Genomic DNA, 27,909 nt, shown 5'->3' with positions numbered 1-27,909 from the left:
GCCACTAACATTGGCTGTCAACACCAGATTTAGTTTCTGTGGGAGAGGGGGAGGTCGAGACCCTGAAACATCCATGAAGACATTTGCTGGGAATGACGTGTCACACTCAAAAGTCAGCGGGCAGACGTGTGTGTCGTGTGACCTGCTAAAAAAGATATGAATCTTCATCATCCAAATAAAAGTTTTTGCTTTCAGATATGATGCAAAATTGATTCATGGTGAAAAAACAAAACAGAACAAATGAAGGCAATGAATAGGACAGACCAACTGCTCTTTTAAACTCCAGTCTACATAGCTTTCCTAATTTACATTCATACATTTCTCTCTGTCACAATGAAAACATAAGTCAAAATCATTATTAAATATATTTAATAGAAATACACAGAAAATATTAACAACCATATTGAAAAAAGGATCCATTACAGTATTCCACAAGCAGAATATTTTGACCGTTTCAATGCAGTGGGGGCTCCCAGTGAATTCCAAAACTGGAATCTCAACCCATGCTCAAGGTCATGGTTGGCAGTGCCAATAATAGTTGACTGTGGCCACATCCCAAGAGCACCACTTTGTATCCTGTTATCTTTGGACACTGATTGAAAGGAGTCTCCTGTGGGCCAGAGAAAGTGAAAACCCCTGTGCCGCTGCACGTGTTCTTTAAGTTGGCGATTCAAAAGCATCTTAAACCACGCCACCTCTTTAGGTTAGTGGTCTGGTTCTAAAGTTCCAAGTGAAACAACAGCTGAGTATAAAGAGAAGAGATATATGAGGAAAATTAAGCCTGTGACAGAACGATGACAGAAACTCTGTTAAGCTGAACTCAGTGGAATCACAGCCCATCATTCCTAGATGACTCCTCACAGCACCAGCCTGTCCTCCCCTCCCTCCTGGATGATCTGACCGATAGACTCCCGGTTCTTTGCCCTTATAAAGCACTGCCTCTTGCACTCCATCAGCTGCTCTAGGTCACGCCACATCTTCACCTGCTCCATGTTGGCGCTGTGGCTCTCCCTCACCGTCTTCTGTTCCTCTCGCAACTTCTGGAGACCACACGTGAAAAGAGATATTGGTGAAAAATACCCAGCGCAGACTCCGTTTGCTCAAAATGAAATGAACCCCAACATGATCACATTTGTGCCAACCTGGTGCAAACAAAAGTATGTTAAATCTGTCTCATTATGGCATTCTACTGTCCTCTGAAGACCTGAGATAAAAACAACTGGCATTTATTCAAAGACAGAATTCAGATTTGATGCCATATATCTTAATATAACCTCAACTCAGCAAACTAGATGCATATTTATGGCATTTCTAGAGAATTCTATAAAGATTTTGCTTGCACTTTTATAGAGTAATACATAGAATTTACTGTTTTGTTTTGTGTCCTGATGTGAATGTTCAGGCGTATTCCTTACTATGCATTACTTTACTTCCAAAGCAAACTCTGTGAAACCTCCTTGGCTAACCTGTGTGTCCTCAGATCATGTTCTTGACAGAATAAAGGAATATTTCCAAGTATTGACCCGTCCTAGAATCTGCTAGGTCAGCACTCGCTCAGCACACTTTTCTCACCTTGCCAAGTAACTCCTGTTCGGAAATATTCTTCATGTACACTTCCCTACAGTGAACAAGAGGAAGATTAGCAACATGTGTGCAACAGCCATTTCTCAAGCTGATTTCACCCACGTATTAAAAATAAAGGTGTGTCATCATAACAGCAAGGAAACAGTGGCAGTAGATTAACTGGCTTTAGTGTAATGAGAGCCTGCTGAAATAAAAAAGGCCATTCATCTTGCAAGCAGCTGACTGGCCTGGCTCAGCAGGCTCACCTCATGGCTTTCTTCTTCTCTTGCGGATCAGGAGACACGTAGGCCTTCATCTCCTCAGCTGCCCTCTGTATTTGCATCTCAAGGATCTGCCGAGGACAGAGAGGCACAGATCCGAGTTTACAGTTTGTCCCAGTGGGTGCTTGTGGGGGCAGGTGGCTTACAAAATGCTGCAGCATTGTATGCACTCCGGTTTCTAATTTGGCTTAAAAACAGCGATAACAGTGCACAGTCTTTGGTCCTGCTTTAAGTAACTACTGTATCTTTTCAAAATACTTGCCTGTGACATGGTGTTGATATGATGGTATCGGTTTTCCTTCTGTGCCATCTCATCCCTCAGTGCTTTCACCTCCTGTCATTTAAAGAGAAGATGGACGTTCTTATATAACCATGCTAAAGATCAAACATGTACTAACACACGGGAAAAAAAGCACGTAAAATTCACCTAAACTGCTGTGCATATGAAACCCTTGCACTATAATAATTATACCTGCTCCAGTTTTGATCTGTTGCTCTCCAAACCAGCAGCACAGCTTTCATACTGTGCCTTCTTTTCTTCATACTCTTGGCCTAACTCCTATGAAGAATCCGAGCAGGACACACCGGAACAGAAAAGCAAATCCATTACTAGACAGTCAGAACTGAGACAAATGCACTATTATCAACACTCGTGTCCCGTTCACAGCACTGTTTAATGTCAACAAAAGATCCCAGCTGTAGTTTTAGCACTTTAACTTCTTACAGAGTCTATTTATGTCTTCCCGTTGCAGCTCTTCATTAACAGACGTGACCCATTGAGATGTAAGAGCAATTCTGGGCACACATGTAGGAAAATTAAATCCTCTGCTCTAGCTCAGGGATGCAGGATGCTTTCCCATTATACATTTATTTATGGATCATGCAAATTACTCCTAATGGACCTTGTCCATGGTAGCATAATATAAAAGTGAACTTCTACTTGTTCGCAGAAACAGAATTAGGACTCACCGAAGATATTTTGGAGCATGAATTACCCACTGTTTCTGAAAGTTATACTCTGTAATGAAAAATCCGTACCAAATTCTTGCCAGGATCCTTTTCCTGACAGGCTGGGTGTTAAACAGGGATGCTGCTTTGTCATGTGAGCTGAAGGTCCTTGTTTCGGTGTGGTCTTTGGCACATCAAACTGTCTTTACAAACACCGTTTGATGTGCCGTGAGGTTTCTTTGAAGTTCTCGTTTAATAATTCAGATGATGCTCACCTGACTCTGCTGTCTCAGTGACCTCAGTTCTTTAATAATTGGTGCTAGCGCAGACTTCTTCTCCACTATCATTGAGTTTAGCTTCTTCACCTTCAAAAAACACAAGATAACGGCACACACTGCATTAACAATAAAAACAAAACACAAAAAAGGAGTCCTACAATAATCACACACACATGTACCTTTGTATGCATTCACAGACTTAAGAGTAAACAGCAGGTAATACGACTGTGACTAATGATGAAGTTAGACAGCATTGTCAACCAGATCAACATTTGGAGAAAGTGCCTATAGCGTGTGTGTAAGTAGGTAAGTATTGATTGAAACATTCCAGATTTCAGTTTTATGGGTTTGAAATGCCATTTTAAAATTTTAGTGTAACAGCGTCCTTTCAGCATGGATCCAGGTATATTTGATATCATCATTAACAAGCAATCTTACAGTCTTACACACGCTATCGAATTCATAAAAAAGTCACAACTGATGTCCTGGGCTTCCACACAAAAGGATGATGATGGAAGTTATGAACTAGTATTCTTGTTGTAACTTCCCATTACTGATAACAATAAAATCAAACTTTCAGCTTTAATTAAATATCCCGAGCATCAACACAGAGGTTATTATTTGCTAACTTGTGCTGAAATTTCACTTGGCTGTAGTTATTTTAGACTTTCATAAACTCCCTAAAGGCCAAACTCCAGGGAAAGTGCAGATAAATAAATGGTGGCTAAATGAATAGTTCAAATCATGGACTGTGTGTGTGCATGCTGGTTCACTGTCCAGCTCAAGACAGGATCATAAATTTCACATTTTCCCTGCTGTGGGAAAACAAAATGTGGGTGGTAAGTCTATTACAAATTACAGTGAGCCTGTATCCACAATACAAGGGCCATAAAACTGAATCAGCTAAATGGGCTTCAATCAATTAAACTGCAACACTGGTGCTTTTCTTTTCAGTGGCATGTCATATTCTCCTACACACACAGACACACATGTACACAGACACACACACGGTTAAAGTTAAAGTTATGCTTTAACTGACAACACTGGAGACAATCATGTCATTTAAGTTCACTTTATCATCAATGCTAACAGTATTTGTTGGCACATGTGCAATAAGCCTTTTATGCCTATGGTAGACACTGCATGTTTATCGGGGTTCTGTCTGTAACTGTGTTGGCTACGTCCGAATGAAGATGTGAAGAACATTAAATTGGACATGCTCTGCTTTTCCTTATTTTCTGTCATAAATACAATGTTCCAGTAGTGATTGCTCATACGCTCTTAGCAAGATGGCTAAAAGTTCAAATAATGAGGTCTGTATGTGTACAAGTAACCCATGTCAATCAAAAGCTCAGAGTGCAGACTGCTTTAAACACTCAGTTGTTTCTTCTCCTGGCTTTATATGAACTCACTGAGAACAGACTAAATAATCGATAATCAGTATGTATCTATAGTAACTACTAAGCCTACAGTAAGTCAAATAGCACTTCAGATTAAAAAAAACCCCAAAAAGTATAGTCACCATTTCAGACATGTCATCCAGAGTGCGGCCCTTCTTCTCATCTAGCTCACTCTTGATGGCAGAAACCCTCTCCAGCTCTTCCTGAGTATCACTGTAGCCAGAGATACCCTTCTCAGCCTCCACGGCTTGCTTTAAAACACAGCACAAATAGTCAGATATTGTTTTTTGATGATTAGGAATATTGTCTTTGATTTCAGACATACCACCTAAATTCCCCAATAATTGGGATTCTGCGTAAAATGCAAATTAATACAGAACGCAGCGATTTGAAAATCTCATAAACCCATATTTTATTCACAATACAACCAAGAAAACATACCAGCTGTTTAAACTGAAACATTTCACCATTTCAGGAACCAATCGTGTTACTGTCAACAGGTCAATAAATGATTGGGTATAAAAAGAGCATCGAGGAAGTGAAGAAAGGCAGAAAGGCAGAGGTAAACAGCCTAACAGCGGTAAAAATGGCCATGCCGCAGCATTTTTTGAAACATGTTACTGCAATCAAATTGAAAAAAGGCTAATATAGTTCTTAAAATGTTCTCACGTTAAACATTTGATAGGTTTTAATACTCCATTTTGAATAAAATGTGGGTTTATGAGATTTGCAAGCCACTGCATTCTGTTTTCATTTACAATTTATACATTTCATGGAATTGGGGCTGAATATTGCTCCACGTAAAATTAACATTAACAGGGTGTCTGTCATTTGATCTCTAAAATGCATAAGGAGGTATGATGCTTTAAAAAAAAAAAAAAAAAAAAAAAGGGGGGGGGGGGGGGGGGGGGCTCATATGCAAGACATTTTTCCAACCAGAAATGTGATCAGAAGGAAAACGTCCATTGCTTTATCAAATCCTTGTGTGGGATGCAGACAGAGGAAGAGCAGCAGATGGAACTGTCAGAAATAGTAGCTCAGCCTGCGTCAGAGAGCCCATCAACAAGTCAGGTGCTGGGACCACACAAAGGTGTGAAGCCCTTTCTAGGAAACTTCTACCACTTCACTGTTAGCAGAGAGTATGTGAATGGGAGGATCAAGTGAAAACAACACATTTGGACTGACAGTATGACGAAGGGGGGGGAGGTGGGGCGGTTATTGTATGAATATGACAGTTCAGAGAGGACAGCAGGAGCAGTTAGGAAGATTTCTCTGGTCCAGGTCCAAATACTTAACATTAAATTATTACTGAAGGGTGTCTTTAATGAGACTTCCCTTGTGCTCTGTTTATTTAAGTATATCACGGTAAGCCTATGTGGGATTCACTGTTGACTTTCCTTATGGTTTGTGCTGTAGCCTCACAATAGTCTTCAGAAAGCAACGTAAAGTTGTGAATCCCAGTCCTTCCTCTGCTTTATTGTAAATAAATGAATGATTCTGCTTCTCTCACGTGAAATTCAAAATCAGGCAGAGAAATCTTGCTTTATGTTATTAATAGGGAACAGTAGGCTTTTTGAGTAGTTCAATTTGTATCCAGATATGCGTCCGAAGTGGTCTAATACCTTAAGCAATTTAGGGATTGATGCCGTTGGATTAGATATATACAGCAATAAATCGTCTGCATACAATGATACTTTGTGCACTGTCCCGTCCCTAGAGATTCCGGCAACCTGACCGTCCTCCCTAAGAGCGATAGCTAAAGGTTCAATTACTAAATTGAAAAGATAGGGAGATAAACTACAGCCTTGCCTGCAGCCTCTACCAAGCTGAAAACTGCTGCAACTGGAGAGGAATACAGTATTTTAATCCATTTTCGAAACAATGGGCCAAATTCAAATTTATTTAGGACCGCATGAAGATATGGCCATTCTATACGGTCGAAGGCCTTTTCTGCATCAAGAGAAATTATTATTTCTGACTTTTCTTTTGGTTCTGATGCATATAAAATATTAAATAGGCGGCGCATATTATAAAATGACTGTCGCCCTGGTATAAAGCCGGTTTGATCAGGATTAATAATTTTTGGCAGTATAAGATCGATTCTACTAGCTAAGATTTTTGTGAGAATTTTGTAATCACAATTTAAGAGGCTCACCGGTCTGTAGGAGCTGCATTGTGAGGGATCCTTACCCTTTTTGTACAGCACAGAAATTATGGCTTGTTTCGTAGTATCTGGTAATTTCTCTTGAAAGAATATTTCCTGGTATACATCTTTGAGTATTGGTGCTAGTTTGTCTATAAACATTTTATATAGTTCAATAGGGAAACCATCAGGTCCCGGTGCCTTGTTACTTTGCATTGATTTAATTACTTCGACAATTTCACTAATGGTTATCTCTCTATCAATTTCTGTTCTGTCATTTACAGATATTTGTGGAATCGGTAATCTATCAAGCATTTCAGCAATCTTTTTTTCATCAACCGGATCTGAAGTATAAAGATTGGAATAGAACATTTTAAACTGGTCATTAATGGTTTTCGGATCGGACGTCTTTTCTCCAGAGGTTTTACAGATTTCAGAAATCGTGTTAGCTGATATGGATTGCTTAATTTGATGTGCCAAAAGTTTTCCGGCTCTTTCCCCATGTTCATAGAACTTTTGCCTTGATTTGAAAAATAAACGTTCTGTTTGCTGAATGGACAGAATTTTGTATTCTGAATTTAGTAATAATTTTCTCTTATAGAGGTCTGGTGTTGGATTTTCTGCATATAAGCAATCAATCTCTTTTATACTGTTGGCTAGGTTGTTCATTTGTTGTAAGTATTTCTTTTTTTGAAATGATAAATATGAAATTATCTGGCCTCTAAGATAGGCCTTTAATGCCTCCCATACAACAGTCATTTTCATCCCTTGGGTTTGATTTGTCTCTAAGAAAAACTGTATTTGCTCAGAGACCATTTTTTTTAAATGAGTCTTTAGTTAGGAGTAAAGGATCAAGTCGCCAGGCCAGTTTTTGACTTGAGCGTTCATAAAAATTAACATCTAATTGTACTGGACTATGGTCTGAGATAACAATAGAGTTGTATTGGCAATCTAAAACCTTGGGAAGAATTCTATTATCTACAACAAAAAAAATCTATCCGTGAGTATGACCGGTGCACTGGTGAGAAAAATGAGAATTGTTTAGATGTAGGATTTTTGTTCCTCCAGGGGTCAAAAAAAAGCATAAGATTGCATAAAGGATTTTAGAACATTACCCGCTTTTGAAATTTTGCTATCAGGTTTTGGATTTGATCTGTCAAGTTGAGGATTAAGCACGCAGTTAAAGTCACCACCCAGTATCAAATGGGACTCTGTTAAATCTGGCAGGTGTTTTAAAAAGGTACAATAAAAATTTGGGTCGTCCCAGTTTGGTCCGTATACATTTGCAAGAATTACTTGTTTCCCATACAACCTGCCCTGTATAATAATCTATCTCCCTCTGGTATCCGCCACAGTTGATAGTGGAATAAATGGAATCCCCTTCCTAATTAGAATAGCCACACCCCGTGATCTATCCTCAAATTTTGAGCTAAATATTTGGCTTATCCATGTTTTTTTTAGTTTAATTTGTTCACTTGATCGGAGGTGTGTTTCCTGCAGATATACAACATCGGATCTCAATGATTTTAAATGAGTAAAAACCCTTGTGCGTTTAACCGGATTATTTATACCTTTAACATTCCAGCTTATAAAACGAAGAGGCAGATGACTTTGCGAGCTTGCCATTCAGGTACCAAAATGCAGGTGCAGAAAAAATATGTCCCAACCTCTGGAACCCCCCCCAAAAAAAAGGAGGGGGAGAAGGAGAAGAAAGGAAAAAAGAAATAAATAAAACGAATAAAACAAGCCTCAAAACCCCATGCTGATCTACTATTATCCCTGAGATCGCAACCCTCCAGGCTAGGATAGCACAGTGACTAAACGTACTGTTAACCCTCAAACAGCCCCTCAACTGGGCAAATATATAACATTTAATAACTAAACAAAACTCCAAAACTTATATTTTCCACTTTCCCCGTGTTTATTCTAATCAAATGCCCCAGAATAACAGCAATATCTCGAACATATCAAAAATCGGAACAAAGTAGGAAGGCAGAGTATTCATAATAAATTAAATCAAAATCATTATGCCTTCCGGCCTTTTATGACTATGGCCCAATTAATTACTTGACTTCTCCCCAACACCGACGTATAACTATGTCCCTTGAGTTCAAACAATCGCACATGTGAAGTCCAACTTATCTCTTCTCACTCGGCTGTACCGAGTGAGAAGAAACATTTAAATATTTGGGAATAAATATAACCCATACAATGAACGAGTTGCGGATTCATAATTTTGACACTTTGTTAGAACAAACATCACAAGATTTTAAAAAATGGGCAACACTTCCAATCTCATTAGCAGGCAGAATAAATATAGTTAAAATGGCAGTCTTACCAAAATTTCTCTATGTTTTCCAAATGGTTCCTGTTTTTATAACCAAATCAAGTTTCAAAGATTTAGACAGATTAATAGCAACATTTATTTGGAAAAATTCAAATCCCAGAATAGAAAAAACATATTTGGAAGTACCAAAAGAGGCTGGTGGGCTAGGGTTGCCAAATTTTATCTTTTACTACTGGGCGGCTAATATCACCAAATTATTGCACTGGAAATATGTTTATGAGAACAGCGAGGGTGAGGCTTGGGTAAAAATGGAACTGATGTCGAATCCACTTCCCCTTTTAACCTCATCCCTAGCTCTAAATCAAAAACAGAAAATAACAAATCCAGTTGTAAGAATATCTATTAAAATATGGCTTCAATTCAGAAGGCACTTCTGTTTGCAACAGGTTAGTAATTTTTTCCCTGTTGCTTTTAACCCTTTTTTTTTGCCATCCATTTCAGATAAAGCATTCCAAATTTGGCATAATAATGGTTTGAAGTTTTTTTACAATTTATTTTCAGGAGAAACTTTTAACACCTTTGACGCTCTGATGAGAGATTACAATATACCAACCTCACATATGTTTAGATACCTGCAAATACGAAGTTTTGCAAAAACATTGTTTCCTTCTTTCCCCTACCTACCTCCTAAAAATCAAGTGGATACCATTTTGGAAATGGATCCTTTTGGCAAAAGGGGAATCTCCGTCATATACAAACTGATACAGAGCTTAAGGCCTATTACTTGGGAAAAAACTAAAAATAATTGGGAAAAAGACATTGGGGTGGATTTATCTGATGATGAGTGGAGATCTTGTTTGAATCGTATACATACTTCCTCCCTTTGCATTCGCCATGGTTTAATTCAGTTTAAAATTCTTCATCGTCTTCATTATACAAGAGAGAGGCTTTCAAAATTTTTCCCAGAAGCCAATCCTGCCTGTCCCAGGTGTGGACATAATCCAGCAAATGAGGGTCACATGATGTGGTCTTGTCCGAACCTGGATAATTACTGGGGAAATATATTTAAAGTATTATCTCATATCAGTGCGCAGAATTTAGTGCTTGATTTCCGCATTGGCATTTTTGGAGTTATGCCATCTCAATACAAAATTAGTAAATCTCAGGAAAATGCCATAGCATTTGCTACATTGCTTGCCCGTAGACTTATTCTATTCCACTGGAAGTCTGATAAGGCTCCTTCATACATACAATGGTTAAAGGAGGTGCTTTTCTTTTTACCACTGGAAAAACTTAGATACAGAGTTCTCTCATCACAACAAAAATTTTCTGCGACTTGGAACCCATTTATTGACTATATATATATATATATTTCCAGATGTGTGACATACATTTTTTGTTTGTTTTGTTTTGTTTCTCTTTACATGAGCCTCGGGTGGGGAGGGAGGGGGGGTTTCTCTTCTTTTCTTTTTTTTTTTTTTTTGTGTTTGTTTGTTTTGTTTTTTGTTGTTTTTTTTTTTGTATAATGGCAACGTTTTCATTATGTATTGTGACGATGATTTGTGAAAAAAAAAAAAAAATTTAAAATTGAAATTCAAAATCAGGAATTACCAGTTTCTGCTGGACAGCATCATGTCTCTGCTTGAGAATCTCCTCTGTGCGCTGCACGACTCCATAATCTGCTTTCAGCTCAGCGATTTCCTGGCGTTTCTTCTTGTATACTGTTCCCTTGCTGCGGAGTTTCGCCACTAATCGTTTCATCTTAGAAGAACAATGAAACAGAATTCGGTATTAGTCACAAATGCGAAGGAACACATTATGGACATGCCTGTAAGTCCTGGATAAACACATTTTGGGCAGATTGCTATTGCTTTTGGGTTTTTTGGTGGTGCAGTAATTAATACTGGAATTAAAACCAGCTGACAGATTGTAAAGGAAACAGGCCAGTCAGTGCCTTTCTATTGTTTGCGTTATTTGCGTGTTCTCCTAGTGGCTGCATGGGTTCTCTCCAGGTACTCCGGCCTACTCCCACAGTCCAAAGACATGCTTGTATGCTTAATTAGTGAATCTGAATTAGCTGTAGTTGTGAATAAGATCATTTAGTGTTACTCAAAGGTTGCATGAAAATACCCAGCAGCTCTATATTCAATATCCTTTGTCCAATATGTCCACTATCCCTCCTCTACACATGCCCAAACCATCCCCGCCTTACCTCTCTGACTGTCTCCAAACAACTCAACCTGACTGTACCTCTGATGTGTTCATTTCTAGTACTTCCCTCGCTTCCATCAAAGATTTTAGTATCAACTCTGGCACTTACAGCTCTGCCTCCTGTCTTTTTTCCAGTGCCACCATCTGCTAACATTAAATCATAGCAGGTGTCAATGCAGTCTTGTAAACCTTCCCTTTCACTCTCACTGCTATCCTAATGTCAAATGTCACCTCTGATACTCGTCCCCAGCCGCCCTGCCTGCACTCTCCTTCACCTCTCTTTGTGAGCTGCTGCTCCCAGATATTTGAAGTCAACTAACTTTACTACCTCTACTTGCTACTTCACCTTTCCACCTGCCTCCCTCTTGAGTACACGTATCCATTCTGTCTTACTACTACCGACTTTTAGTCCTCTTCTCTCTAGATCATACCTCCAGGAAAGAAGACAAATTCCTTGTTTTCTTTCCTCACCAATTCATCTGGTAACTCTTCGCTACTTTTGTTGAGCCAGAGTTCAGGCAGGATTTGAGACAAGCTCAAATCCTGCCTGAACTCTGGCTCAACATTCTTCCTTCTTCAGCTTCCACCATTTAATCTTTACCTCTGGCTTCACTTGCTTCTTCTTCTTAATGTGATCCTACAGACTCAGATTCTCCCTGGACCCCACCTTGCAGTCTCCAAACTCTTTCATATTGTACCTTCTGCATAGAATATAGGCCATCTGCATGCACCTACCTCCACTCATTTACATCACCTCTTAAAGTATGTGATCACCACAGCTTTACCATTTGTCTTTCTGCATTTCTATCCTTAATACCATCCCTGCCCAACACCTCCCCCTCACCTCTGTCCTTCATCTACATGTCCACTGAAGTCTCCTCCAAACACCACTCTCTTCCCTTTCTGCCACTTCCTTTCCCTTTTCTACCTAACATTCAATTTGTTGGACACACACACACACACACACACTGACAACATTCATCATCACCCCTTCAATTTCAAGCTCATCATCCTATCTGATACTCTCTTCACCTCCACAACACTATTCCCTTACTCTTCATGCAAGCTCACCCCTGCTCATTTCTCTACATATCTACATTATGGGAGAACAGCTTGAGTAAATCTCTAATGCTTCTGACCTTGTTTCCCTGTAAGTAGTCTCCTGCACAATATATCCACCTTCCTTTTTTCCCCATCATGTCAATCAGCTCTCTCCCTCTACCAATCATAATCCCTACATTTAAGGTCCCTATTCACACCCCCACACTCGTGCCTTTCCTTCCCTTACTACCTCCGAACACGCTTCCCCTCTCCTCTTTCTTTGTCATCGGCCAACAGTAGCACAGTTTCCACTGGCACACTGCTGGCCAACAGTACTGGAGGTGGTTGTTGTTGACCTGGGACCCGACCAATCCAATATAGAAGTCTCACTCTTGATGACCTGCGTGTTTGATTTGGCAAAGAATTTACGTCACCTGCACTTCCTGATGCAACCCTCCCCATTTATCTAATGTAAATATTGATTATAGGGCCTTCAAAATAACAAGACACATACATTTTGATATTATTGATGGTTCTGTGAAGCACATTAAAACCTGCTGTAACAAAGAAAGTGTAAAGTTAATATGGAAACTGCAATGAAAGAGGCCTAAACACAGTTTATATTTGGAGGCATGGTGTCCGGCACAGCTGTGATACTATGAAAGGCTACAGGAGAAGACAATGGCTTGAGCCAGGGGAGGGAAGGGATTAGAGAACAGCAGCGGCTGCAATGAGGAGGCCTGGAGGCCATGCTATGATCTGAAAGAGTCACCCGATCCTTTGAGATTCACAGCCAGCTATGTGCAGCAAACAGCTTCATCTGACAGAATAACTGCTTTAAGTGGATGCTCACTTACTCCCCACCCCAAATGTCTGCTGGGACACACTGAAACTCCTCCACAATGAAGAGCAGCTATAAATGAACACGGACACAGAAGAACAGCCCCAGAAATCACAGAATGTGCTTCATGCGGATCAATGCGTGTGTGTTTGTGTGCACATTTATTCTTTGTGTATTTTGGAACGTCAAGGGCAGACGTGACTGCAAGAGGAATTAACACAGCAGAATTATACTGCATAGTGTTCCTGACACTGTATCCCCAAAACAACTGCTGTTAAAATGGACGGTGGCTCATTCAGCAGTACACCCACACACATGCAGACCAGTTAACAAAACCCTCAACCGTGCAGCGTATGCTCCAAATAACTGCACGTGGGACAAACAGCAGGAAATCAAAATAAATCCACATTATTTCAGGTTTTTTAAAAAAACGTTAGTCGGATTTGTGACTGAAGTAAGACTAAATTTAACCAGAGTGACGAGGATGCTGGTTAAAATGGTTTCTTGTTACTTTCCAACCAATGACGAACAGATGCAGTCATCCCCCCTCAGAGAGACCCTGCAGTTGGTGGGCGGCATGTGATGACACGTAATGGTCAGAATGGAAAATACCTCTGATAAAGTGATCATCTCCACTGCGGCTGATAGCCCGAAACTACAGGAGTCTGATAAGCCGCGTTTGACAAAACATTTTCCATTCACTACATTCATGTATCGTCTCAAGGGCCTCTTTGTTTCTACAAACAGCTCTCTAATTTCAGTTAAAGAGTCTCAAATTGATTGTAATACATTGTCATGACTAATGTAAAATATAATAGTGTGCCTCATACTTCACTGTTTCTAACTATATTTCGTGGTGGAGAGTTTGTGTCTATTTTCTGTGTAACCAAACATGTCCATTTGTTTAAAATAATGATGCAATATAATAACGTATTTTACTATTAATGTAGTTATGCTTAAGGTGATTAAAAAAGCTGTGTAAGAAATCAGGGATAAACATATTCATCACATTTTCCACATCAGCAACTTAATGCATTCCTTTGCCAACGCAGTTCATGCAGCTTGTTCTGTGGTTCAAAAGGCTGCCATATAAAAATGTGTTCCCTCAGCTGAGAATCTGCATCGCTCCCAGGAAAAGAATTTGCAAAAGTGCCGCGTTTCCATATTACATTAAACGGAAACTCTGCTGAGAGGTCTGTTGTGTTTTCATCATATGCTACAGTATTGCCTCTACACTAACATAATGTCAATGCAGAGCTGTTCTGGCTTTGGTGCCTTTTGGGGAACAGCCTGGATTTCAACAGGTTTTGGGGCTCATTACTACATGCTTTTACTGGTTGTACTAACAATTTTGGGATGAAAATCGCAGTGTACAAAATCTTTTTTTGTTTTTGTTTTTAGGGATCATAGATCCAACTTTGGGCCCAGCAATATTGCTGTGCTGTGCTGATGTCAGCTTTAGGAAACCATGGGAACAGATTCTAGAAAATTGAGCTCTGATGGTCCCAGCGCAGCTCCCATTCATTAGCATCTCTCTGCTCTTTCAGAGCAGTCACTGTCAGCTCTGTAACTTTAAATTTAGTCTACTGGCCAGCTGAGAAGTGATTACTCAAGTCTTTTTTGATTCAAGCGCCAGATTTTGTTTAAGTTTATTCTATATTAAGTTCACTTCAACTGATCAGCATGAGTAAACCATACCACGTGTCTGAAAGGACAAGGAGTACATCTTGTCATGGGATATAAATAGAGAGCAAAGTCTCTCTACCCAAAGACTGCTCAAGGTTTTTTTGTCCAGCTGACTTGAATTAGGAGACTTATTACACTAAAGATTAAGAAAAAGGCCAACTTTCAGGAAGTTTGTCCAGTGCAATCCTTGTTCTGGACATTCTCTCTTTTGTGTTCTATTTATGACTGTGCATGGGAATGTGGGGGAGAGCAGGGAAAAGGGATAAGTAACATTAGACAGTGAGCCTGTCTGTGTTTGGATAAGAACAAAAATAGCCTCTTGTGTTTTCTGTGGATTGCAAATCTTCGAGCACTTTCTTTGATAAAGCTGGAGATGATAGCGGTGTCCTGTTTCTAAAAGCTCCTTTTTTGTGGAGTCCCAAAAAAAACAAAAAACACACACGCACACACACAAATCCCCAGCAAATATTGCAGTGATTTGTGAGTGTGTGAACCGGCAGTGTACCTCATCACCACGAATGACCTCTTCCCCATCTGAGCCTTGTGTCTGGTTTGTCCTCTGCCTCAGCTCCCTCTCTGCCGCAGCCAGCTCCTCCCTTGCTTCCTGAAGCTCCTCTGCCTTTGACTCCTTCCTTCGAGCGATGATGGAGGCCTACAAGGGTCATGTTATAGACATATACAAACACGATAAATCCATGGAAAATATGAGAAAATGAAAGAGCTGAAAAAAATAAAAAAATTTTCCTATGACACACACTGAGAACAGAATAAAGATCGCTAGTGTTCAGTCGTTGACCTTTCAAATGAAAAATATCTTTCTGTCTCTTCTTCTTAACCTATTTAGGAACAGATGGACAAAGGGATGAATGATTGTACAATATATATCTTTAGAGTGAAACACCTTAAGAATTTGAGTTTTCTGAAATAAACACAGGGTCACAGTGAGATGTTTTGCATTCAGACCTATCCTTTTGTCTATTTGCATGTTCTATGCACACTTATGCAAGCTCCATTTGCTCAGCAATCAATCTTTCCTCCAACTCTGTTATGAATATAATTCTGTAGTCCCTTTTGTGGATTCTGAAAGGTCTCTGTTCCATAAACATCCAAAATTTACAGTTTGTATGGTGTGTGTACTATACTGGTCCAGACATGCCCCTTTTATCATACCACAAGTTGCACATCCTGGATTCCTCTCCTCGTGTCTCTTACCATAGATGTGAGCAGAAGAAGCAATTAACAAAATGAGACATTGTTCCCTAAGAGCCTCATTTTAAAGTAATTAAATATGATGTTTGGCACAACTGTATCAAAATTTGTTTGGTTATTGCTCGGCTACAACTTTATATTATGATCTCAGAAGTAACAGTGTTCTTAACATGAATTACATTAAGGTTCCTTTTAACCTGTGGGGAAAAAATGTAGCTGATTAAAGAGTCAAAACTGGACAGAACAATGAAAGATGACTGAAAGAATGAACACAGTCAGCACCTGTTGTCTGTAAAGGGAGAGTTTGTCATCCATGGGGTCATATCTCATCATTCTCTTCTCAATCAGCTGGTTTATCTGAGAATCTGCTTCTTTAATCTGTGAAAGAGTAAATTAAAGGACATTTAGAATCTTGAAGGTACACAAGCATAATACCAAACGCTGGTCCTCCAGACCTTGTCCTCCAGCTCCTGGAGATCAGCCTGGCCCATCGCAGGCTCTGATGCCACCTTCTGCAGGAACTGCACGGTACGCCTCATGCCCTCCAGCTCCTTGGGAAGCTTCTCAGAGACCATGTAGGAGTTGATCTTGATCTCCTCTTCGAGTCGCTTCATTAAGCCTGAAAGAGACTTTTGTTTAAGCTATTTTAAACCTCCTTCAGGCATTCAGTGCCTAATAACAAAAATATATGGTAAAACAACTATTCTGCCAAAATGTTATTGTAGAAAGACAAGCGCTTATTAAATGTATACTAAACATCAGCAGCCCCATTTAGTGTTCCTAAAAAATTTGTAGCGCGTCTGATTATTGACTTTAATTGTGCAGGTCCATCTCTGTCTGCACTGCAGTCGTTTTAGAAACTGCAAATGTGTAAATCTCTCATTTGGCTAAAGACGCCAACAGCAGATGAGAACAAAAGGCGACAATTTCACCATCAGATAAGCTCTATTAGAGCACTTCAAAGATCAGCATAATCAGAGGGTCTCAGCAGATGAAAGCCCATTAGCAGAGAGACACCCGCATCACACTCTGTTGTGACCTTGAATCCACCCATCCAGCTGTATGCATGGAGCAGGGACATGGGCTACTCACTCTCTGGATTAGCATCTGCTGCAGCTTGTCGCAAATCCTTCAACTGCTGCTCTGATCTCAGCAGCCTCTGCTCAGCCTGAAACAGCTGAACACACAAAAACAGTCACAGATACAGGCACTGTCAGGAAATCAGAGCACTATTTTCATATGAAATAATCTTCCTGTTTTCTGCATTGATGTGCCAGTTTTCAGTCTATAAAATATCTAGAAACAATGAAAGTGAAAATAAAAAGAAGACTTTAACATGTGTTAGTCAGCCTGAGGCAGCAATCGTGGATGTATTTGATACCGATGAGACTGTGTGCCAACTGTTTGCAATGCTGTATCGTATTTTTGTGCTGTTGTACACTTCTTATGTTAAATGCTAAAATCTGACAAATGCAAAAATAGAAAACTCACTCAGCAAAGTAAGTCCTTCTAGAATCTAGTTTTGCCACCTGGCAGTCACACTGCAAATCCTCTGAGCACCAATTTGGGCAGTTATTTTACAGCATTAAACTACAGACATTAGACTCATTTTATATCATTTGTTGCATACAGCTCACTGTGTGACCAGTGAAACTCCTCTTTTTTGTCAGTGTACAGAAGACAGAAATCTGTCACCTCAATTAAAAAAAAGGGCTTAAAATTGTAGAAATAATTGTATAAAATTACAGTAAAATTTCTGGTAGCTCATTGCCCAGAATATCCTGCATTTATAATTACTTGTTAATTCACAGAAAATATCCTTGTTCTGTTTTGTCGTTGCCGTTTCTCTATTAGTTAATGACATTGGTGTATTATGAATGGTCATGGATGAGGGCTACATCAGCAGGAAAAGCTGTAAAACTTACGAACAAACACAACATTTATGCCCTCCTTTACAGTGTTCAAAGCCAGCCGGTGGGCCAGACTGGACTCTTTGGTGGGCTGATTCTGTGTGACAACGCTCACTAAACACTAACAAAAATAGTCACAGACAGATAATTATTATAGAATCAACAGCCAAAAGTGATAAAAAGGTGCTTACAAAGGTTGCCCAAAATGGCCCAAGATAAGGTTTCTAAAAGCTTTTTCCCAAGAAATTATATTTCTACAATCATTGTTGTTCTTACAGAATTCCTACACAGATTTCAGTTCAGTTTCTTTCTTGTGATGTATCAGCCAAAACTAAACTGAAATGAAAACAAAAAACTAAAACAAACAATAAAAACTCTGTGAGCAGAAAACTCCACATTAAATCCAAACCCAGATTTTGCCAGACACAGATTTTTTTTTTTTTTAAACTCCATCAAGCAAGAAAGGAGAAGCAAAAGACAGTGAGAAAAGGCAGTGTGCATAACGGCCCACAAACTTGTTTAACTTGACTGTCATGACTTGCTGAAATATACTGTGATGAACAAAAGCGCTGATAAATGACACAAGTAATCCCAAGTATTTACCTGATTCTTTTGCTCTTGCTTCTGGTGAGTCAGCGCCTCCTCCCTCTCCTTCTCCACCCGCAGCTGCCTGGCCTGCTCCAGCATCCGCTGATGGTTAGACACCGACTCCACCTAGTGGAAAGAAAACACCATTCAGTGCTGCGGCAGTGATCGGAGGGTCAGCAAAAATAACTGCGACCCTTTGACAGAGTCAGGTTTCACCTTTTAACAGGGCCTGTAAGTAAGACCTAGAAATTCAGCACCTCATTACTTCTAGCCTTGTTAAGCAGCCTTCCAGCCTGTCACATCCCTGTCAGGTTTATTAGAGGAGCTGATAATATATGTTTGGGGTCATGTTTTCATTCCACAGTCAATTCTAAAGCCTTCCAAGCATTGCAGGAGTGCCGCAGCCTCCCAGAGCAGTCTGCCTTACCCTCTTCTTCAGCCTCTCCACACGTTTGATGAGCTGGTCTTTCTCTTCCTCCATGGCACTAATGTCCTGTTATTGCAGAAAAGATGAATTAATGTCATGAATGTCAGTTAAGCTTATGAAAAAGTTCTACTGTCATTTATTACACAACAAATATAAATTGAAATCAATATGTGAGTTTCATACTGACGAAAGAGTATAATCAGTAACTTCTAACAAGCAGTGTAGTAGTAGTAAAGAGTAGTAAAAAGTAGTAAAGAGTAAAGCGCGACTACAGTGTGAAAAAGTGTTTGCACCCTTCCTGATTTTCTAGTGTTTTGCATAATTATCACACTTACATGTTTCAGGTCAAATACATTTTAACATTAGACAAAAATAACCAGAATAAATAGAAAATGCGGTTTTTAAACGATGATTTCATTGATTAAGGGAGAAAAGTTTTTCAGACCTACCTGGTCCTGTGTGGAAAAGTAATTACCGCTCATGTTAAATCAAGAATTAACTCTGATAAACTACATTTTTGGAAAACAGAGCCGGTCTGATGGCTGGAGCAGGCACAAATATCTTAAAAAACAACACATCATGCCACGATCTAAAGAAACACCCTAACCCTAACCCCAAAAAGAAAAAAGGCTCATGTCACATTTAAAAATAATAATAAAAAATAAAAAGGTACATCATACCAACAGTAAAACCTGGAGGTGGTATTGTGATGGTTTGGGCTGTTTTGCTGCCTCAGAACCTGGAAGTCTCGCAGTAGTAAATGGAAGCATGAATTCTGCCGTCTACCAAAGCATCACAAAGGAGAATGACGGCCAAATGTTCGTGACCTCAAGCTGAAGTGCCCTTGGATTTGCAGGAGGACAATAATTCAAATCACACCAGCAAGTCCACCTCTGAATGGCTTAAGAAAAAAAAAAAATAACTTTGAAGCGGCTTAGTCAAAGACCTGACCTGAACCCAACTGAGATGCCTTGAAAAGGAAGTTCATGGTCAAAAACCCTCCAGTTTCGCTGTGTTACAACAATTCTGCAAAGATGAGTGGGCCAAAATTCCTCCACAGCGCTGCAGACTCACTGCCAGTTGTCGCAAACACTTGATTGCAGTTGTTGCTGCCAAGGGTGGCCCAACCAGTTATTAGGCTTAGGGGGAATCACTTTTTCACACAGGGCCATCCAGGTTTGGATTTTTTTCCCCCCTTAATAATAAACACCTTAATTTAGAAACTGCATTTTGCATTTACGTGTGTTATCTTTGTCTAATACTTAAATTTGTTTGATGATCTGAAATATTTAAGTGTGATGAACATACAAAAAAAAAAAAAGAAAAAAAAAAATCAGGAAGGTAGCAAACACTTTTTCACACCACTGTATTTGTTACCCTTCTTATTTCTGCTGTGGAGAAGCCTGAAGTCCTCAGCTGCTCACACTCCTTATGATAAGTCTTAAATCCTTCCACCAGCTCTTCATACTGTCAACACACATTATTTACCTTTTTATTAAAATAGCAGTTCCAGTAATGCAGGAGGTGTATGTATCTTTAATATGCTGACAAACCTGGTGATAAGTGTCATTGATGATATCGTCCTGCAGAAAATCTGCAGGCACCTCGAGCTTAACAAGAAAACGAGCCAAGTAAGCCCTCTTCTTCAGCTCAGGGAGTCTCTGCAGCAGCCAGTGGAGGATTGGGTGAATCACAGGTTTGCTGCCAGTCACCAGACCCTGTCTGAAGCTGCTTCTGCAGGGAGGGATGAAAGAGGAAAGCTGATTCAAACTGCAGAAGGTGAATGGTAAAACATGGAAGATCCACTGCTGCGTTTCACTGGTAGTGAGGTGACTACAAGATTTAAGGTACTTTATTTATGTGAATTCACTGTAAACAGTGAAAACTAAGGAAAAGGTGAAAAAAATGAGAGCTCTATGAATGATGTGCATGTTGAGTTTAATTTTATCAATTAATTTAATTTGATTTATACAATGCTAGTTCACAGCAACCATCATTTTATGGTGTTTTGTACCATAAGCCAACAACCCTACGATATTAAAGAGAAAAACAGAACAGCCCCACAGTCCTCTGTGAGCAAGCACTTAGTGACAGCAAGAAGAAAGAACTCCCTTTTAACAGGAAAGGATCTCTGGCAGAACCAGGCTAAGTGAGGTCAGCAATGTGCCAGAACTGGCTGAAGGGTGAGTGGAAACAAAATAAAGAGCATAGAGAAACAAGGGCAAAATACGAACAATTGGTCTTTTATAGTTTAAGATTTTTCACAGGTCCCATTTATCAAAAGCCAAAACATCCTGTGTTTACACAGTTTTGAATCGTCATTGTGGGCATGTCCCATATGCCCAGTACATACGGGACATGCCCATATGTACTGGGCATGTCCCAGTCTTGAAAGGTATTGGAGGAACATACTTCAAACCCTGTCTGCAATTCTTGAACACTCCTTCTGGCCAGACAGAGTCTTAGTAACACACCCACTCTCAATGGCTGAGAGATCTTATGTACTGTTTAAGCCTGGAAAAGATCAGTTACTCACGTAGCAATACCAACAAAACGTTCCACCAGGGGTGGGGACCCTTCCTGAAATTATTTGCAAGAGACACTTGAAGAGTGGAAAGAGATGAAAGAATTGCTCAGTGCACCATGATGGTTCAGGATCACCTGATCCAGCCGTGACTATACAAGCTTTAACAATAAATAAAATTTGAAGCCTAATCTACAAAGTCAAGAAGGTGCCCGTCTCCCAGAATTACCCTGAAACTATTTTATGTTATAGATGTTGAATTAAAAAAACAAACTAACAAAACACTTTGAGTGAAACAAGAAATAGCGTACAACGACAATTTGTCAACATTATAAACATCAGAATTAGATAAGGGGAAATTTAGCTGAAAGTGTCTGCAGATACTTACACATCAGAGAGGTTACCAGGAGGTTTGTATTTCAGCATCCCCAGCAGAGCACATATTCTCTTCACAGTCTGTTCAGGCATTTCTTCACGGATGTCTATGGCTTGCTATAATAATAAACATCAGTGAGAGAAGTCCCGCGTTATTTCTATGAACACCACACATAATCACTCGGTGTTAACCCTGAAACAAGTGTAATGAACTTTAGCGTCTAGTGTCGGTAAAGATATCTGATAAAAGTATCGGTTCACCTTTGGGTCGATTTCAGCCAGAACATCGTTTAAAATCTGCAACAGCTGCATCGGTTCAAGTGAGTCAAACGTAATGAGATTGAAGTTCTTCTTGAATGGTTCCCTGTTCAGCTGTTCGACGATGAATTTCAACTGTTCGCTCATCTTGGAAAAGTGTGATTTGATGCACTTAGTGGCTCTTCTTTGCTTGATTAGCCAGCTAACGCTAACGTAACTACGCTTTCTGTCGTCGACTAAGTTAGCTTAGCTCGCAAACCCGTAAAATAACTATTTAAAATCTTGCTGGTTGCGCTAGGAAGTCACTATTCAGAAATTATAACAACAATTGCAAAATCGTCTTACACAAGTTTTAAGCAGCTAGTTAATTAGCAGAAGGAAAGGCAACGGTTACTGTGGAAACCATAAAGACGGCGTCACTGATTGGTTGCTAACCGGAAGTCGCTCTTACGGTCCGTTCAAGAGTTGTGTTCAGCTAATCCAAAGTATAGTTTTGGTTCAACGGACAAAACACTGGCGGTATAAAAGTATTCTACAATCACTGGTCAGAGGAGTAAATGAAGAAAACCTCAGTCTAGTTTCATTCACGATCGAAATATATGAGCGCAATGCCATATATAAACCCTTTGCCTGAGGTGAACATATCAAATAAGTTCAATTCCCCAAGCTAAAGTGAATAAAAACGCAATTTTCTTGAATATGTAGTGAGCATCAAGTTTAAAATTTAATTCCCGTGAGAATAGGAAGTGTGATACGGACAGAATAACCGTAACTGCAACACAATGTTTAGACAGTCCTAAAATTTGAATAATCTGTCCGGTGTGTACCTGAACGCACCAACTTAAACATTTGAGCCGCCAGGAGGCGACATTTCCACATGTTACCTGTATTTCAGTTCTCTACACGCTGAACTTTGGTCGGATTAGCCCTAGTTTTCAGAACACAACTGAAAGGACAAGTGTGTGGTGTTGCAAAATATCACGCCAGGAGCTGGGTGGGAAAGAAGGAAAGATTAGTGTGTTTCTCAAAAAGAGTTCAGGCTGTATTTGCGCTTACAACAAAGTTTTGTGAACCTCGTTTTTTCTCGTTTTTTCTTAACTGAGATTCTGCACACACAACATCACAAAATCCTCACCATGTGGGACAGGCAGGGTTTCTTACTTTGAAAGTGTCAGTTTGTCTCCTTTTATAAGACCACATATTTCGCAATAGCTGTGCTGTCATGCTAGTTTTCATTTCCTGGTGGATTCCTATTTTTCAGCTGTAACCGTCTGTACCTGGAGACAGTTTGGGGTTAAGAAGAAGCAGTTCAGAAAACCAGCAGTGTTCATTTTGATGTGTTTGCGGTTTAAATCACATCTCTGACTTAGCCCCGCCTCTCTCAGCTGCGACTGACAGAGGCAAAACACCAGAGAGCTGCAGGACTCAGTCTGACACCAAGCACAGAGGAAGGCAGAGGATCTCCAGAGAACAGCGCAAGAAGGAGATCAAGTTGGAGAAAAGGATAACCTCGCATTTTGTTGGACTTTGTTAAACGGAGTAAAGCGGATTTGATTCTTGTGATTGTGAGTAAAGACTGCAAAGTATGTTTTATTTCCCTTTTAAGTGGATTACTCTGAGAAACACCTTGAACTCGTAGCACGATGGAAGCTGTTGGAAAGAGTCAAGTTGAGCTTTGGAAATGCTTCTGCTGGTAGCTTATTGAACAGTTTGTGTCAGAGTAATAATGGTTGAGCCAGCTGGGTTTGTGGAAGCATGGAGAGCGCAGTTCCCTGAGTCTGATCCCCCTAGCATGGAGCTCAACTCACTGGGGGACATTGAGCAGGAGTTGGACAAATGCAAGTCATCCATCAAGCACCTGGAGAAGGAAGTAAACAAGGAGCGCTTTCGCATGATCTACCTGCAGACTCTGCTCGCAAAGGAGAGGAAGTCTTACGATGGGCAGAGATGGGGGTTTAAAAGGATGGTAGAGACAAATGATGAAGACAGCCAGAGGTCCAGCATAGATGAGGCAGGAGCAGAGGAGCAGCAGCACAAGTACAGGGGGCCTGGTAAGACAGTCAAGTGCAAACCTCATGCAGACATTGAGATGGATTGTGCCCCCGACAGCAAACAGAAGGGTGGGGTGTCACCTGTCCGCCAAGACTCTGAGCTTCCTGATTTCCCAGTGGGTCCGGGCTCAGTAGCAGCTCTGAGATCCAACTTTGAGCGCATCAGGAGGGCCAACTCCCACACAGCGGGAGATTGTAAGGGGCTGTCAGTGACAGGAGGCCAAGAGAAACCCTTCTACGTAAACATGGAGTACCATCAAGAGCGAGGGCTGGTCAGAGTCAATGACAGGGAGGTTTCAGACAAGATCAGCAGCCTGGGCTGTCAAGCCATGCAGATGGAGCGAAAGAGGTCCCTGCATTCACTCCCAGGGAACCTGTCAGCCGCCACGGGGGACATCAGCAAGGCTGTTCAGAGAGGCAGATCCGCCGAGGGGAACTGCAGCTACAACGGGTCATATGAAGACTCCGAGGTCAGCCCACACCCCCTAAAAGAAGGCGAGGGGCGCTACTCTATGGGGAAATCTGAGCGGCAGCCAGTGGAGTGCCACGCTTACACCAGCGTGTACGTTGGGGGGATGATGGGTGATGGGGATATGCGAGTCATCCACATCAGGGACCACGGCACAGATGAGGACGCGCACCTCACCTGGCCGAGGCGCTCCTACTCTCCAGGGAGCTTCGACGACGTGGGAGGAGGCTACACGCCGGACTGCAGCTCCAACGAGAACCTGACCTCCAGCGAAGAGGACTTCTCCTCAAGCCAGTCCAGCCAGGTGTCTCCCAGCCCCACCACCTATCAGATGTACAGGGAGAAAAGCCGTTCACCCTCCCAGCAGTCCTTCGACAGCAGCAGCCCGCCCACACCTCTGTCTCAGATTCGCCTGAAGCAGCAGGGAATGATTTCTGACACCTGCATCACTGGACTCCGCAAGGCGAGCCACATCTGGCCCAGTGATGGAGACTCCACCACGTCCAGCAGGACCTCTCATGACAACAGCACTCAAGGAGATCTAGGTAGGTCTCTAATACACAAATGTGGATGTGATCTGACACTTAAATTGAGTCTGATGCATGAAGATGATACACATCCAAAGCCCGCTCTAATCCCTCTCTGAAACATGTCTGTCTGCCCTGGGTGGCCCAGATCCCGAATAAGTCAGTGATGTGTAAAATGCACCTGCAATCACTCAAATAAAGTCTCAACATTCTGTGCCTGATACAATAAATCCGTCCTAAAACGTTTCCATAACCCAGAGGACTTTTCAGCAGCCTTACTTATCTTTTGCGATAAAAGTTGCCTTAAAAAAGGAGGCTAGGTTTAATGAAGATTCATCTTCTTTTGTTAGGAGAGCTTTATTTCCTCCTCCTCACAAGCCTCATCCATACTGGTCGGCTCTGTTAGGCTCGCTCATCAGCTGCCATCAGGCTGTTTGTGAGCAAACTGTGGCCCTTGTGTGCAGATCCCGAACAGCAGAACCTTTGCACTTCTTTGAGCAGGGCTTTCTTTACCCTTTTGTAAGCAGGCCTGCCCTCTCCTTTTCACCCCTCTCTGCTCTTTGCCCCACTGAGTGCTGCAGTACTCTCGCAGAGATGCTCTGGCTGAGACAGCATCTGCCCCCCGGGGCTTCCCGGTCGCTCTGCCCTATCCACCCTGAGTGTTTTTGTGTCAGCGCGCATCAACGTTGTTGTCCTTAGTGTGGTGTAATTAACTTAAAGGGGTTTGTCTAGCGTGATAAATTTAGGGCGGTTCTTTGTTACGGGTGGTGGGTTGGAAAAAAGCCCTGACAACTCGCTCAACGAGGAGGATCGAGGGGGCTTTAAGTGTGTCATGTGGCTTCCAATCAAAACACCCGCCATCGGTGTTTCCTGTTGTTATGCTCCAGCATAATAGGAGAATCACTCACTGAGCAGCAGTATTGACATGTTAACAATATAACATTGTTAGGAGGGATAAGGAGAGTGGTTGGGGTAACTTGGTAATACCAAGGACAGAAGGGCAGGCGGGAGCATTTGTCATAATAAAAGATGCACAAGGACACACATCATCGCTGGTTGAGGCCAGATCCTCACCCAAGACGGATTGGGAAGCAGAGTGCTTGTTGGAAGATTGGAGCTAGAAAACTGTGTGTCTCTACCCCCCCAAAAAAGAAGCATTATCCACTCAGGGTCAGATTAAGCAGATGAGCAGAGTAGTGTGTTTTTGTTACATAAGGTGATTCGGTCCAAAGCTCTTTGACAAAAAGCATGTGACAAGTGAGCAGATCGTCTGTGATATAATCAGCATGAAGTGAGAGCCAGCACGCTGCTCGGATGACTGAAATGCATAAATCCATTCGATCTGGGTCTGCATCATTCCACCGTCGTGCCATGTGTCGCTGAGTCCTGTAAGCATATTGTCAGGATGGCTGTCTCTGGTCATTTTTTAAACTCATCCTGCTACATTTATGTATAAAATTGCAAATCAATACTCATTAAAGCTGCAATAAAGCAACTTAGTATCGCATGATCAACAAAAACAAAAAATAAGTGATGCAGTAGAAACTGATGCAGTAGTGGCTGAGGTAGCCTCCAATACCCATAATGCACCTGTAATCATTTTCTTGTTATATCCTTTTTGTCAGATAAAAATGCCCTTGTCATTCAGGGGCTGTGACTGTAGCAGTGTAGGCAGGGGCAAAGTGCATCTTCCCTGCGCATCTCACACAATCAGTGTGCCTGCTAGGCCACAGTCACAAAGGGCTAGGGACTGGTTGGTGACTGCCTGGCAACCACTGGCTGCTAGGGAAACATTAGTATTCCCAGACTGGTTGCGAGTTGGTGCTGGAAGTTGCTGTGAAGTCAACTGCTGAGCCCCAGTCAAGCAAACTGCGACGAGCAAATAGCTCCTGTGGATAAAGTGTAAGAGTTGTTGGAGCGTCCAAAAGAAGTTGAGATCAAGTGGCAGCTTTCGGGGCTAAGAAATGAAGCCAATGAAGACATTTATTAGCAAAATGCTAACTTCCCTATAAGAAAAAATAAATAACATAAATGTTTTATTTTAATTTGGGAATATTATTGGTATTTTATTTTTGAAATTAAAAAAAAAAAAATCTTTTGTCAAGAAGCAGTTAAGCTCCATTTAGTCCTGTACCTCTGTGGATAACCTAGCTAACCAAGCTAGCTAGCCTACACTGCTAATTTGGCATTCCACTTTATCATCCAAATATGAAAAATTAAACAAGATGTGATGGCCAAAATACTATATCTGAAGCTTTAAAACAGTAGTCCACAAACGAGTGACGGCAAAGTGGCTGCTTCCATCTTTTCTTTACAGTCTGTGTTCAAAGCTCACTACTAGTTTTTCCAGGTACCTCCAAATGTTGCTCCTTTCCCTACTGTGTAGGTGTCACACGGAGTCAGCACACAGCTCTTGTCACAGGCCTAAACAGCAATGTTATTGTAGTTAATTAAAAAAACTCAAATTAGGTGTAAGAAATCTCTGAAACTAAACTGAACCGAAAGCAAAAACCTAATTAAATAAAAACTAATTAGCAGTTACAAAGGTTTGGACTTTCTATGCCAAATAGTGCATCCCATGACCAGTCAACTGACCTTTTGTGTTTCCCTATTTGATGCGTAATGCCTGTTTGACACTTTGACTACAGAAAGAGTCTGAAGTGCAGACTTTTTTTTCCTTTTCTTCAGAGGAGACATGTTGCTGACATAATGGCAAACCTGCGTCATGTGGACCTTGCTTTGTGGATTACCAGAAGTCTGGATTTCATGTTGTAATAATTTATTTATTTTTTGCACGTTGTTAAGTTAGTCCTCAAGCAGGGAGCTGGTTTGAGGCCAGCTTTTGCAATAAATTGCTCTTTGTTGTGGTTCTTGACTTTCAGGGAGCTGCTG

General features: G+C 41.0%; 2 protein-coding genes across 2 annotated transcripts in view; one reads left to right on the top strand and one right to left on the bottom strand.

Annotated features, from left to right (window-relative positions):
* Positions 1-352: 352 nt before the first annotated feature.
* ift81 (intraflagellar transport 81 homolog) lies at positions 353-22,440 on the bottom strand. Its single transcript, XM_084945491.1, has 18 exons — positions 21,974-22,440; positions 21,726-21,829; positions 20,367-20,547; positions 20,191-20,280; positions 18,814-18,879; positions 18,402-18,512; positions 16,981-17,065; positions 16,344-16,507; positions 16,171-16,266; positions 15,185-15,331; positions 10,512-10,661; positions 4,593-4,721; positions 3,068-3,157; positions 2,317-2,403; positions 2,107-2,178; positions 1,830-1,915; positions 1,573-1,618; positions 353-1,040 (listed from the first exon to the last, which is right to left on the bottom strand). The coding sequence occupies exons 1-18, from the start codon at positions 22,115-22,117 to the stop codon at positions 858-860; spliced, it is 2,031 nt and encodes a 676-aa protein (XP_084801617.1). The 5' UTR covers positions 22,118-22,440; the 3' UTR covers positions 353-857.
* Positions 22,441-22,930: 490 nt separating this feature from the next.
* Positions 22,931-27,909, top strand: part of LOC146375697 (breakpoint cluster region protein) — a 33,930-nt gene continuing 28,951 nt past the window's right edge. Inside the window, exon 1 of the mRNA XM_084945490.1 lies at positions 22,931-25,035. Within this exon, the coding sequence (XP_084801616.1) occupies positions 23,697-25,035 (1,339 nt within the window). The 5' untranslated portion in view covers positions 22,931-23,696. The remainder of the gene's footprint in view (positions 25,036-27,909) is intronic.

This window comes from Perissodus microlepis, chromosome 12, assembly GCF_051167445.1.
Source record: "Perissodus microlepis isolate ML-2025 ecotype Zambia chromosome 12, ASM5116744v1, whole genome shotgun sequence".
NCBI lineage: Eukaryota > Metazoa > Chordata > Actinopteri > Cichliformes > Cichlidae > Perissodus > Perissodus microlepis.
Note: the sequence above shows the minus strand (reverse complement) of the source record. Positions and strands in the feature narration are given on the sequence as shown.

What these genes read in the sequence shown, in the direction of transcription:
- ift81 (XM_084945491.1), bottom strand. Translation starts at nt 22,117, where the DNA reads ATGAGCGAACAGTTGAAATTCATCGTCGAACAGCTGAACAGGGAACCA. An exon ending in CCACAGCAGAAATAAGAAGG is followed by an intron (nt 18,880 to 20,190) that starts GTAACAAATACA and finishes CTGCAATAACAG; the next exon opens with GACATTAGTGCCATGGAGGA. An exon ending in TGGAGAGGCTGAAGAAGAGG is followed by an intron (nt 18,513 to 18,813) that starts GTAAGGCAGACT and finishes TCTTTCCACTAG; the next exon opens with GTGGAGTCGGTGTCTAACCA.